The sequence below is a fragment of the Scatophagus argus genome, chromosome 18 (assembly GCF_020382885.2).
Source record: "Scatophagus argus isolate fScaArg1 chromosome 18, fScaArg1.pri, whole genome shotgun sequence".
In the NCBI taxonomy this organism is placed as follows: domain Eukaryota; kingdom Metazoa; phylum Chordata; class Actinopteri; family Scatophagidae; genus Scatophagus; species Scatophagus argus.
In genome coordinates this window covers 5260530-5273672 of record NC_058510.1, presented here as the reverse complement: position 1 = coordinate 5273672, position 13143 = coordinate 5260530, and the positions used below count along the sequence as shown (strand labels likewise).

Sequence of the window (13143 nt, the reverse complement as noted above, 5' to 3'; positions counted from 1 at the left end):
GCAGCCTTCTTCACTGTTACGTTTGCCCACGGAGCCTGAATGTCTGAGGATGTTGTGAACTCAAGAGGGTCAGCTTTTCTTTGAGCGGTTCCTCCTCCATCTCACGGGAAACAAATGAGGCCTCCGCAGGGAGCTTCGGCAGTGAATGAGCTCTCCCGATGATTACTGCTATAGAAGGAGCACATATTCGTGATAATCTGGATACTTTGCTTCTGCTGTCTTGGAAAGCAGCTTGTGCCGGGCAGAGGGGGGTCTGTTTGGGTCCTTTGATTCTTCTTCTTCTCTCCATAAGCAGGTAGGTCAAGCGACAGTAATAGCCTTCATCTTCGCCATAATCATCATCAGCAGCATCACTGAGGAGCAAGAGTTGACCCCAGACTGACCCAGAAGCAACGCTGCATTTCGGCCATTTTAATGTGCAAACATTAAATACATCATGTTTTCACATGATACATAGTTGCTGTAAAGGGTTATGTTATGTGATTTCTCAATAAAAAATGAACTCACTTCTTGTACTTTTGAGAAGCAATGTGTTTTCCAAATGCGTAATTTATGTAATATGTAATTTAGCGAGTGTGAGTCTAGTAATGTTTACATGAAGGGGGAGACCCTTGAAATGTCAACAACACACACGTTGCATTTTCAGTGTTGATTTAATGTGTCTACTGATGCAGGACTTACAGCTGCATCAGTTTGCTGTGGCTTCAGCACGTTGGAAGTGCACATCAAAGCATGTGTGTTTTACATCTGACAGGCCCCCAACCCCGGACCTCCTGCCCTCACCGTGCACTTGTCAAAGACAATCAGCCTCCCCACAGCAACACGTCCTGCTTGGAGTTTTCTTCGTGTATATGATCAGAGAGGAAAGGAGATTAATCCCGCGGTAATGTGTTTCAAGACAGAGACCTGTAACTCTGTCTGTTTATGGTCTTAGGACTTTGTCACAATATGTCACGTCAGAGGCTGAATTAATCAGTCATACACCAAACTAATTTTATGTGAACAATACAAGAAGAATGAGAGGTCCAGGTTGATGGGAACGAAAGCGCATGCCGCCACTTCTTGTTCTGGGCGTCCAGGAGACTGCAGGGTGGATCCGAGCTCCATCTCGCCTATGTGGGGAATGCAAACCCTGGCAGTCTCAGGAATGGCGACCACTGACCTGGGTTGCTATAGTTTCAAAGCCTTTTGTTGCCAAATGTTAGAACTCACCTTCTCATCCTGCCACGGGTTGTGAAGGTACTCTGAGCAGAGGATACACTTCAGCTCTTAATCATTTATCTATTTTTTGCTATTGACTCTTTCACTTCTCATTTTTCTTTACTTACTGATGTTCTAAATAAAATGTATAACCCAAACGGTAACACAAGATGACCTCAAGAATATTTAACCTTAACCAAATATTTAGTTATTCTGACTAATTAGTCTGGGTTAGTTTCTTTCAGTTGAGTACAGTCATTTTCTGTCTAATGAATGGAAGCCTTTGTCCACTATCCTCTAAATTTACTGCTCAGATGTCTCCTACTTCCTCCCTCCACGTGAACATCTGTACATTTGGTGTGTGTGTGTCAGTGTGGAAGTCTACATAACATTATCTGTTCATGTGTAACAGAACTTCAGTACATCGTGTGTACATCGTGATGCACCTGGCTATGGCACACACACACACACACACACATGCAGATGAGTCATTATTTAAAGAGTTGAGGAGTTGGTTGTTTGACTTGGCTTGTGACACCTGAACACAGTATTCAGGTGGAGGCTGATGAGAGGAACAGATAAGTGGGGCTGAACATCCAAGTGAAAAACACTGAGATTCTCCAACAGAAATGTGTAAAATGAAGAAAAATTAAAAGCATGTGGCAGTGCCAGCTCTGCACCTGAGGATTACATCATAGCCGTGAGTGAGTATCCTCACATCGCACCTACATGAGTCGCACATCCCACTAACGATGCTCCATTCATTCCAGGTCATTACTGCTGAATACTTTATGGATGATGACACGTTTCTCCAGGACTGCAGGACCAAAGAGGGATGATGACAGTCTGGCAACGGCTCTGCAGGCCGGCTGGCCTTGGAGCAGCGCCAAAGCAATGATAACAACGACAGTGATATCGATGAAAGTTTTTCCTCTGCCAAAACCTGACATCATCTCTGATAATTGTCCCCTAATCAGTCACCTATCTTAGCATATTCTTCCATACGTGTATAAATCAATACAGACGGGATGAAACTTCAGGTAACGACCACGAGAGAGGGTGCATCTATCACCGTAGATTTCATAAATCACATTGCAAAATGTCAGGGAGCAGCTGGAAGGTTAGGTCCCTTGACTTGCCTGTGTTGCTCTGCCAAGGGCAAAGTGTATAAATACCACAGCAGCTATACATCAAGGACTGGCGCTGAAAATGATTTTACAGAACAGTCACGCTTACTTGCACATTGCTGGCAAACATGTCATATCTCACTCACACCCGGCAATGACATACTTTTGAGGGATGAAGACAAAAAGCCTCCTCACCCGGCAGTTGTAAAAACTTGTACGCAAACATTCTTAAATGATAAAAATTATCTTGAGGTTCTAGACAGCGAGTGCAAGCAAAGAAACTAGTGAATACTTAGGGCTCGGCAGGCTCTGTTGCCATAGATTTCACATATTTTTTCGCTGCTGCGTTTGAATGATGGCAGAAACCAAGAATTAACCTCTGCATGCCCCACTTAAACACACAGACATGCAGGTTACTATGGGACCAGGAGTTCCTGTTGACACATGTCTCGTGTTTGCTCTATCATTTGTTTTTGATCACTGTGTAACTATCTTTTAGGATCCTTTAACAGTCTTCCTTTGAGCCCAAACTGGTTTCACAACAGGGGAGGCAGAACGTATCAGTCGGGCAGTTATAGCCTTTGTAAAGGAAGAATTTTTATTGGTTGGGTGGAGGTCTTTTATGTTAATTTCTTGGTTAAATAATTGAATATGATGAGGACAGCACGGCACTGATCCACATCTGAAATGTGTCCGGTAATAACTGTGACCAGAGCTGCAACTAAGGGTTATTTGAATTATCGATCAATAATTCAGATTATTCCATTTGATTAATTAACTGTTTGGTCTACAAAACATCAGAAAAAAATGAAAATGTCCATCACAACAACATCACGACGATTCTGTCAAATGTCTTTTGTAGTCCAAATATATCAAAGCTATTTTTAATCTGAGACAAGAAAAAGCAGCAAGTCCTCACATTTGAGAAGCTGGAATCATAAAATCTGAACCAAAGCAGTAAAGTTATGGGCCAAAAAAATCAACGCACCACAGAGCTGAGGAAGGGACTGCACAGCTGGACTGATAATTCGCTGCGGATTCATTAATATGAGCAGTCACTCTCACATCATCCTTTCAACTTATTCTTGTGATAAAAATATTGATCATAGCCACTTTAACGTCATGTTAACTGGCACTGAACAGCAAACACATCATACGGATTAATTACATAAAGCGCTGGACCCGAGCTGGCTCTCTTCCTCTCATTATGACCCAAACATATTTGGGGCCATGTTTGATTTGAGGGGCTGGCAAAGTTCTAATTTGGCAGACAGGCTACATTCTCCTGTCCCTGCTGATGGAGTCGACTGGCACAACATCAAGTCAGGCGAAGCTGCCACACGAACTGGTTTTTCTTCACTATAACCCGGGATGGAGGCGGTCTCCATCACGCTCTCACCTACTGCTTCCGTTAGAAAATCCTTCATTAATAATACCATGTGACGCTTAAAGTTTGGTAACAACAGTGAAATCTTTCCACTCAATACCCGAACCTTTAAAGTTCACTTGAGACCTCATAAAGCAATTTAGCATTTTTGCATCAGCAACTCAAAATTTACCCTGGCTGATTTAAATGAGTAATGTACTCTGAGCCAGTTAAGGGCTCCTTGGAGCTACAGTGAAACGATAAACCACTTGTGGGCAGGTCCCAGTACAGCTTTTATTAAAGACCTCTTTGTTGACTGTTTGTTCCAGGTCATTTTGTTTCTCTACACTTGAAAGGGACGGTAAAAACCCTGGAAGAAGAGGGAGACCCGACCTCCATTGGAGCGTGAATCCAGCCCCTTCACTTAGCATGAACAAGCGGATGGCTCTGTGTTTCTAGGTCACTGTGTGTCCCTGAAATGCACACCTCACCATCCACAGAGAGGGAGGGAGGGACACAAACAGAGCCTAACGTTTGACAACATCACATTTGTATTTAAAAGGGAGCTGCGGGATACACCGGAGCAAATTAAACACAGTTAACTGCTAAGCTCCAAAGAGGCATGCTGACCAAAATTCCTGATCTCATGCACATCCTGATTTCCACCCCTTTGTTGACTATCCTCCTCTGTCTCTACTGTCCCTTCTGTCTCCACTTCATTTAGTCAAATGGGAATGTCAGAAGAAGAATGAAACAAAAACCTTGATCTTGCACTTGAAAGTCTCTCAGATCACCAAGAAGCCTTGATCTGTCAACTGCCAGGCCCGTCGGCCTCCACTTGAAATGATCTCAGCAACAGACTGCAGGACTCAGTCATCCTTGAAATGACAGCAAAGTGGCCGTCTTGGCTCAGTTTCCCCATGCTTCATGACAAAACAACTTTGTCAGTTTATTGTCACGTAGAGTTAAATATTAAGGACAACATGGAAAATGAAAGGAATGATGTAAAGTGTGACTGAGTAGTTAGAGTCGCATCCTTTTCAGTTCAGTTTCAGTTTTACTGCCACTGCCTCCAGCTTCAGTACGTCTGTGGCATCTGCCTTCATACCTTGCGCCAATTATCACCTGTGATACACACTCACATGGCAGCAGGTGAATGTTTTGTGTCTGACATGATATAATATATGATGATATGGATCTTGACTTCTGCTTTAGTTGTTCACACTGTGGTAAGTAAGGGAGACAGCTGAGTTATGTGAACCTTTTGGGAAGAATTAAAATAAAAAAGCCAATCAAGAGCAATATGAATTATCATAAACCCTAAACGAGCGCAAATGATAACTCCAGTTGCTATGTCATCAAATAATGATGAAGTCTGCATTTCTCTCTAAACAAAAAGGCAGTTTCTGTGACTGCTGTCTTTGTCAAATCAGTGAACGGCACTATTGAGAGACACAAGCTACCGTCCATACAGCAACAAAACAATGCATTATGTGGGAAAGTACCGCATTCTGGGATCTGGGGGCACAGTTTTGTATCTGTTTTGCAGATATGGAATGTAGATTATGTTTCATTGCAATCTTTTAGGCATTCAGATTGCTGTACGGCTCGATATGTCGCGTTGGTGCCAAAGGAAAGGGGGGAGCTCCCTTTATTAAACCCGTTAGAAGCTACAGAACCAAAAGCAAGACTCACAACGAGGAAGAGGTTCTTCACAAAGAGAATAACATTAATAAAAATAAATTTATTTAATTCCAGGAAGACGTTTAACAAGGCACAATAATGGTTTTGCTCAACTATTTCATATATACATACCGGTAAATATTTCACTTACTTAACAAAGCTTAATTGTATCTAACACCAATGTTTCAAACACTGTTAATGACATCCAAGCATGACAGCCTCTGTAACGTAAAGATGGTACAGTGAGACATATGGCAGTATTACATTACAAGCCATTGGAAAGGTAAAATAAATATTTGTTCATGCAGATGTTGAGTGGAAAACTACTAGAAGCTGTGAGTCAGAAAATATCATATAATAATTCATCATCAGCGTTTGCTATTGTGGCAAACGGGTGCGATTTACTACAGTAGATACTACATGTAATGACTAAAAGGGAGGAGCTCAGGTCAGGAATCCCAAAATGTGAAAACCAGCCATGTTAAGCAGGAAACTAATATCACTGAGGACAAACAAGCAACTAAAGCAAGCCCCTGGAATGAACACGGTGCCCAGAATGTTTTATTTTGCTCAGATGTCGTTGGCACAGACTCAGAGGTTTTGATCTTTAACCAGGGCGACTGGGAAGAAGGTGATTGTCAGGATGGAGGTTTTCTAGCTTTCTTCATTTTCTTGAGCTTTTCTTGCCTCACTGTCTCACCTTCCAAAGAGGACAGCTCAGATATCCTGTGGATAAAGGAGCGACTGGCTCCCACCATTGGGTCTGGATAGGACTGGCCTGTACGGCATGAGACAGACAGAGACAGACATATTAATGGAAGTGACAAAAGAAGAAATGTTAGGATGAGATATACTATAAAATAAAAAGTTTAGCATGAGCAGCATTTTCACGATGTTGGCTTGCAGCATAAGATCCTCAAACTGCACTGCTTCTGCATCTCGTCATTTTGTGAGTGGTATCAATTTAATAAGGTATATCAATCCAGTCTTGGGTGTCGGCTTCGCAGTCAAAGCATCAGAATAACTCACTCTTCTGATTGTCTTTAACAGGCAGTAGGTTGTAGGTTGGATAATTCACCTTAGGCCTGCAGGACAGAGGGCAAAGCAGAAAAGGCAAAGGTGTGAGAAATAACTGAGAGAACTATTGATTGTTCTGATTTAGGTTGCAAGGGCAAAAATACCTGCTGAGCTTGCATTTCTCTACTAAGAAAGTGTTTCTGCCGTTGAGGACCAAAGTGGAGGGAAGGAGGATGGCTGGACTTGCGATCAGTTCATGTCTTTCAGGGTAGCTGGAAGACAGAACTGAGGACGTTATGAACACGGGACACACACATCCAGCAGTTGGGATACATCCTTTGTATTTGGTGACTTTCTGTATCAGCATTAGTCCAAATTTATCCTTATTTTGTTTAAAGATGACCCACTCGGTTCATGTGACAGGGTATGGGCAACCCTGATTTCAAATAAAGGTGGGATGCTTGCTGTATAACATACAGTTACAAAACACAATGTGATAACTTGCTGTTCCTGTATAACATGTAATCAATTGAAAACAGCTTAAACTTCTCCAAATCCTCCCAGTCTAATTACTGCAATCTGTGCGGCTGTCTCCAGAAATATGCTATGATGAGTACAGCTACAACCTCTGCACTAAGTGACATTAATCCATCGGTTACCCCAGGGTGAGGGGCGGCCCAGCATGGCTGTGGGAAAGCTCCTTAGAGAGGCTGAAGGGATGCAGGTTGCCATGTCTGTGCACATGGTAGTCTCTTGGCAGTGGAGGAATCACACTTCTGGTCCTCTCTATCGTCTCGCCTAAACAAAAAGCCAATTAAATTTAGCCATTCAGAGCTCACAGCTGAAATGACAACAACAATTCTCAAAATGGAAATTGTGGAAATACTGTTAATTCATTGCACAGTTGTAGTATCTTGAAGTTGCTCTCAGGTTGACAGCGCAGAGGCTGAACCGTGTGTCGACATCGCCACCTACTGGTTGTCAGGTTACAATCCAGAAAAAAGCCTCAAATTCAAAGTGTGTTCACTTATAAAACCTTCTCAGCTCTCGGGTCAAATACGATCAGCACATTTCTGAGTTAAGTATATATGAAGAATCCTGTAAATCTACTGCCACACCGTAATAATGAAAGTGAAGTGATGCATGTCTTACATGTCCTATCAAAGAGAAAGTGCCTCCCACAAGCGCCCTCCGGGTCATCGTTCTTTGACTCCAGTTTGTCATCCTTGGCCAAGTGAGGTGACCTACATACAGATTAGAGAAGCAGGAATAACAACCAACCACAGCAGCACACATAGATGTTAAAAGGTCAACACCAACCATAGTAATGACACATACAGTATCATGTCAGGGTGTTATTACTGGACCTTCCATCAAATGAGCCAATTTGACGCATCTTACCCTCCAGCGATGATGCTGCTAACCAGTGCTTTCCAGTCCCTGGACTCTACAACGGAGATAAACGGTGTTCAGCATTCATGTGACATGCTGCTAAGCTAGCTGCATCTCGGATGAGTTTGACGGACACAAGGAGTACGCTTACTCACTGCTCAACGGTTGTATCGCGGACATTTCGCCCCTCATGTGATTACTATGCCTGAGAGCTGCTAGTCCTCCACCTGCCCCCATCCCGAAGCTCCTGTACGCTGGATATCCAGCCGCAGCAGGGCCGCGCTGGCTGCAATTTGAGCTTCCCTCGGATATCAAAGCCTTTGCGGTAGGCAGCGATCGGTTTACCTGGAAAGTCATCATGTTGGAGCTGCCGCACTACGGGTGCTACGGACATAAAGCGGTTATAGGTTACCCATACGCCCGGTCATCATAACGGTAGACTCGCATAGCTAGGCATCCCTGAGCAGCAAAGCCAGACGGCAGCTCGCTGTTGTAAAAGCCACCGAGTCACCGCGTCGCCATGGAAACAAGCCCCATTTAAATTTCATTTAAACCGTTACATGACAGGCCAAGCCAATGAGGATTTCACACAGTCAACGCGCTCCGTGAAATGAAACGCAGTTTTGTTACCACACATACCCACATTAAGTGAAAAATAAAAACATCTGGTGCTCAACTTCCGCTTCGTTGAACTGCACATTATTCCCCATATACAAGATTAAACTCATGCTTCATATCTGGACGTTTTAAATCACCTCGTTTATCAGGATTAATTTTAAGTTACTCAAATTTAAATACATTTGAAGGGGGCGGTGGTGGATACTTTTGCTACACACCGTTACATGACACAATCACAATAATGACAAGACCAAGGGAGTTTTTTTCCATGTTTTTATTGTACAATTTGAGTCCTTTGAAAACCTGAAAAGACAAAAAAGGGGCAATGTCACAAATGGAGAAATTAAAACATGTTTATCTTGATTTGTAACAGGATAAAAAAGATGTCCAAAACATTAACAAGTACAGTGTTAATGTCTTTCTTCTCAAGTAACTGTAGAGGAGATATGGAAACCTAGATCAACACTTCTTTCTCAGGTAGCTGATATATTTTCATACACAAGACTGAAATCATCCAAGTCATCTACGACTCAAATGGGTTGCATTTAGAAAAAATGATGCTGGATTGGATTTCTGAAACATCTTACAGAATGAAATCATGACCATATTGCTTTATTGGATCTTATCTGCTCTCAAAATAAGCCAAGATAAGCTCGCACTTAATTTCTTCCACATGTCTTGTACAGAATGAAGCATCTCTAGTGGATGATTTAAAGATTAATGGCTAAGATGTGGTTTCAGACATAATTGGCTTATTGTCAGCTGGTTTTCACCACAGTCGATAAGATGGGGAAAAAAGAATATGCATCATTAACCACACCCAATGAGCTATGTATGCTTTAAAGGCCTGCAATGTTCCTGCAACTTACCACAACTTTAGTTCATCCTCCTGATCATTCTGTTGATCTGATCCTCCCTGTTGCCAGCATCTCCTCCCTCCACAAAGTGTGTGGTCTTCTTGTTCATACCACCACGGGGGGATGACAACTTGAAGGGCCACAGGAAGTTGTTGGCGGGCTTGAAGTTCTTTCCAACTGTGTAAATCTCATGGATGAGATCCTCCATGCAGATGATGCCATATTTGCCTGTAGATCAAACAAGTTGCCAAGTCACAGCCAAGTAGTTTTACTTTAAAGTGAGAAATCCATAAAAGATAAGATTTCATTCTTTAACTGTTATTACCAACTGAGAAAATTTCAAAAACAAAAATACAAGTTGACTCATACTGAAGTTATATCCCAACAAGTTCAGACTCATAAAGCTCTACATACATTTTCACCTACTTCCAAAGATTCTGTAATATCCATCATTTTGATAGTAAAGTCATTGTGGTGTGGTTTCAGACACAACTGGCTTAGTTTTCAGTTTTTTTTCACCATAGTCGATAAGACGGGGAAAAAAGTGTGCATCATTAACCACACTGTGATCATGACCATGTATGATCTAAAATTAGAGAAGCTCAGGAAGAAAACAAACCCTTTACCAATTATTACTTTCTCCTGAGTGATAATGCTTGCGTAAATCGTAACTGGTCACAAGTTCTAAAGTTTTTCCAGTAATCCAGTGGAATAATATTTCCATACCGAGGGCCTTCTCCACCAGAGCGTTGTCTGTGAGGGCGATGCGCTGTTTCCTCATCCTGCCATGGCCACGTTTGTATATGAGCTCACGCACAGACTTCAGGTTGGGGTACCTGTGAGAAACATCATCAAGGTTATAAAAATATTGTTCAATTTCTTTTTGATGAACATATTTGATATTCTTCATGCACTATCAAAGATATCTTATTTGTCATTTACTCCTAAGTTCTCATTCTTTAAACATTATCAAAGGCTTTAAAAATAATTAGCACTGAAGTTGCACACACACACTCCTTTTCAAGGAGGGACTATCGCACCACTATTCATCCTTGCCATTCTGTATAAACAGCACAAACATGAAATTGTGTGTGTGTGTGGGGGGGGAATTGAACAGCTGACTGGACTGTTTCAATGCCCATGATCATTCAGATTCAACAAAAAGGACAGACAACTGCACAGGGTAAGTCAAAATTAATCCTGTGCATGTTTATTCTTTTAAAATGGCCAAATGCAACCACTCAGGGCAATACTGCCACCAAATGTCATCTATGAGCACAATACATGACCAGTCATTATGAAAATGAGACTGAAGACACAAGGTAACACACTGGTCAATATGCATTACAGATAGGAAATTTTCAAAGATGCACACTTGCTAGCGTGTACCAAAGTATGCCTTTTCCACAAGTTGGGAGGGAGTCTTGCCTCAAAATGGCACTTTCACCTGCTCTGTCATCACTTTTTGGGTTGTGACCAGAGCATCAACATGCTTTTCTGCAATTGTGTCTTATTCATCACACTTCACCTCACAGTAGACAGGAGGAGTTGTATTTTACAGCACCGCTCAGAAGTGTTAAATATTTTATTTTTCCCCCATAACAAATCGTTAAAACTGTGTGTCTGCGTAGCAATGCTTTCACCACCTTCAATTAAGCTAGATATTAGCTCTATCTTTCAGTAAACAGTGGTGGTTTGTCTTCAACTGCAGAATTGTTACAACAGTCCTTGTTAAAACTGCCTGTTTTCACTAGTATTCAAAATTTTTATGTTATTCCAAATTGGGAACCTCATAGCGATCAACTTATTTCCTTAAAATAGTACAAATGTTGCATTCCTCCAAATTCATGATTAGACTTCCTATTATTATCACAGAATGTGGTTTCAGACAAAACTGGCTTAGTTTCAGTCAGTATTCACCATGGTCGATATGATGGGGAAAAAAGTTCAGCATCATTAACCACATTCCAGAGATAAAAGTTAATCAGCACACTACAACTACATGTAGTTCACAATGGAAACACTTTGTTCTGTCCTCCATCACATCAACATCAAGTTTTAATGGCGACAGACTTACCCCCAAGCGATGTAAGGCTCAGCAATCCTGAGCATGTTGATTGAAGCCTTGTTCAACTTGACGAACACACCGTTGAAGATCTGGCGCAGACGGAGCAGCTGCAGAACTTTGCGGACTTTGGGGCTGACACCGTTGATACTGGAAAATAAATTAAGATAAATGATTAGCTCACATGCTAGCATATGCATCTTTCTCATTTCTCATTCTATTGCTTGTGGTTTCAGAAGTAATTGGCTTATTTTACAAATCTGTTATCACCACTGTCGATAAGTCGGGGAAAGAGTGTGCATCATTAACCACAAAACTAAAAAATAATTTACAGACTAAATCAAGTACATTTACATGGATTCCTATACTAAAAACTTAGACATTACAGAATCAAAGTACCACATAAACAGCAGCTAATAAACCCCAAATAAATTTTGCTTTGACTGACTTACAACTGCATTGGACAATATCTGAACAGCTTCACATGCTCTCTTGTGTGATACAGAACTTAAGTTTCTGCAGAATTTGATTGCAAGTTATGCCCACAGCACCAACAAAAGGTTTGGAAATAGATTTATTCAACATCAAATACTTTAGAAATCCTACATCAAAAGGAAAGTGCATTTTTCAGCCAGGAGTAGGAAACACAGCATGGCATGTGAGCAGAAGCACAAACAGTTATTTAAATAATCCATATGATTAACTCTTTGGGCATAATGTCTTTTAGAACATCAGAAATCCATGTAAATGTTACTGACGAGTCTGAAGAGCAGGAGATTTCTGGCCTCAAAGAGGGGACACTACTCACCCTCTGATCCTGATGACGAAGGCCAGTTTGGGCTCTGCTGGCACATAGTAGTTTCCCACTCTGCGAGCATTACGACCAAGACGGATCTCACGCCTATACATCTGCCTGTACTCCTGGTGGTACTTCTCGGCCCTCTTGTAGATCAGTTTCCTGGTCACCTTGCGGGCCTGAAAACACATAAGGAATACACACTCATTTAGCAGAGGAATTACAGAAGTCACATGGACGTTCAATCACACACTGACACCGACAAATACACGAATCAAATCGGCTCTTCTTTAAGCTTTCTTTCTTTTCTCTATACAGCTTACCTTTTTCTCGGCCAGCATCTTCTTGACACGCATGGCCTTAATGGAGGCAAAGGCCTTTCGCCTTTTCAAAAGGCTCTCAGGGACTGCCGGAACCTTCTTTTTTCTGTTACAGAGACATTTAACTTCAGATACACACTGGAAAAACATTGCAATGTCTACTATTGTCACACAGCTCATTTACTACGCTGAGACACATCATCATCGCCGCTAGTACGTTCGCTAGCTGCTAGCTTGCTAACTTTGCCGGTTTGATTACAGGTTGTCTTACTCAGTTACATACTACCTCACCTGTCCAGGAGGAATTAACAGCAACACAAACGTCAACAACATAACTGTTAATTATAACTTTTAATTCTTAGCTTTGTCCCCATTTTAGCACAGAAACCAATTCTCGAGTGCATGGAGGTTGGAGAGACAGCCATGTTCTTCTACTGCTACCGATGTACATAAGTCTCCATAAAGTGATCATATTAACTATAAAAAAGCAAATCCTTAACAATACTACTGGGATAGTGATGTATACAAGTTACACTATCGATCCACGATAACAAACTGACAAAAATGTTTATTTTAACGCGTGATGTGCTTAGATTTTAATAAGGCAGCAAACACTCACTCTGCGTCCGCCATTGCGCCCACCGAGAAAGAGAAATTTTCTTTTGCGCATGTGCGCGTTAAAGGATTTAGGACCTCCGCGGA

General features: G+C 41.7%; 2 protein-coding genes and 4 non-coding genes across 6 annotated transcripts; all 6 read right to left on the bottom strand.

Annotated features, from left to right (window-relative positions):
- Positions 1 to 5417: 5417 nt before the first annotated feature.
- si:ch211-171b20.3 lies at positions 5418 to 8341 on the bottom strand. The gene is made up of 7 exons (XM_046372124.1): positions 7941 to 8341; positions 7795 to 7840; positions 7546 to 7637; positions 7053 to 7191; positions 6558 to 6665; positions 6406 to 6461; positions 5418 to 6154 (listed from the first exon to the last, which is right to left on the bottom strand). The coding sequence occupies exons 1-7, from the start codon at positions 8143 to 8145 to the stop codon at positions 6015 to 6017; spliced, it is 786 nt and encodes a 261-aa protein (XP_046228080.1). The 5' UTR covers positions 8146 to 8341; the 3' UTR covers positions 5418 to 6014.
- Positions 8342 to 8540: 199 nt separating this feature from the next.
- Positions 8541 to 13136, bottom strand: rpl7 (ribosomal protein L7). Its single transcript, XM_046371906.1, has 7 exons — positions 13061 to 13136; positions 12445 to 12547; positions 12134 to 12300; positions 11338 to 11475; positions 9987 to 10096; positions 9273 to 9488; positions 8541 to 8706 (listed from the first exon to the last, which is right to left on the bottom strand). Exons 1-6 carry the CDS (start codon positions 13072 to 13074, stop codon positions 9280 to 9282), a joined length of 741 nt encoding a protein of 246 aa, XP_046227862.1. The 5' UTR covers positions 13075 to 13136; the 3' UTR covers positions 8541 to 8706; positions 9273 to 9279.
- LOC124050024 lies at positions 9132 to 9224 on the bottom strand. Its single transcript, XR_006841532.1, has one exon. It is a non-coding gene; the product is annotated as a small nucleolar SNORD12/SNORD106 (small nucleolar RNA).
- Positions 9734 to 9825, bottom strand: LOC124050025. Its single transcript, XR_006841533.1, has one exon. It is a non-coding gene; the product is annotated as a small nucleolar SNORD12/SNORD106 (small nucleolar RNA).
- Positions 11136 to 11227, bottom strand: LOC124050023. Its single transcript, XR_006841531.1, has one exon. It is a non-coding gene; the product is annotated as a small nucleolar SNORD12/SNORD106 (small nucleolar RNA).
- Positions 11549 to 11640, bottom strand: LOC124050026. Its single transcript, XR_006841534.1, has one exon. It is a non-coding gene; the product is annotated as a small nucleolar SNORD12/SNORD106 (small nucleolar RNA).
- Positions 13137 to 13143: the final 7 nt, after the last annotated feature.

Excerpts from the sequence above, each read along its gene's own strand:
- si:ch211-171b20.3 (XM_046372124.1), bottom strand. The coding sequence starts at position 8,145 with ATGATGACTTTCCAGGTAAACCGATCGCTGCCTACCGCAAAGGCTTTG. Across the intron at positions 7,638-7,794 it reads AGCAGCATCATCGCTGGAGG|GTCACCTCACTTGGCCAAGG; the intron begins GTAAGATGCGTC and ends ATCTGTATGTAG. Across the intron at positions 6,666-7,052 it reads GGGCCGCCCCTCACCCTGGG|CTACCCTGAAAGACATGAAC; the intron begins GTAACCGATGGA and ends TCTGTCTTCCAG.
- rpl7 (XM_046371906.1), bottom strand. Across the intron at positions 11,476-12,133 it reads TTCGTCATCAGGATCAGAGG|TATCAACGGTGTCAGCCCCA; the intron begins GTGAGTAGTGTC and ends TTTATTTTCCAG. Across the intron at positions 9,489-9,986 it reads TCTGGTGGAGAAGGCCCTCG|GCAAATATGGCATCATCTGC; the intron begins GTATGGAAATAT and ends TTTGATCTACAG.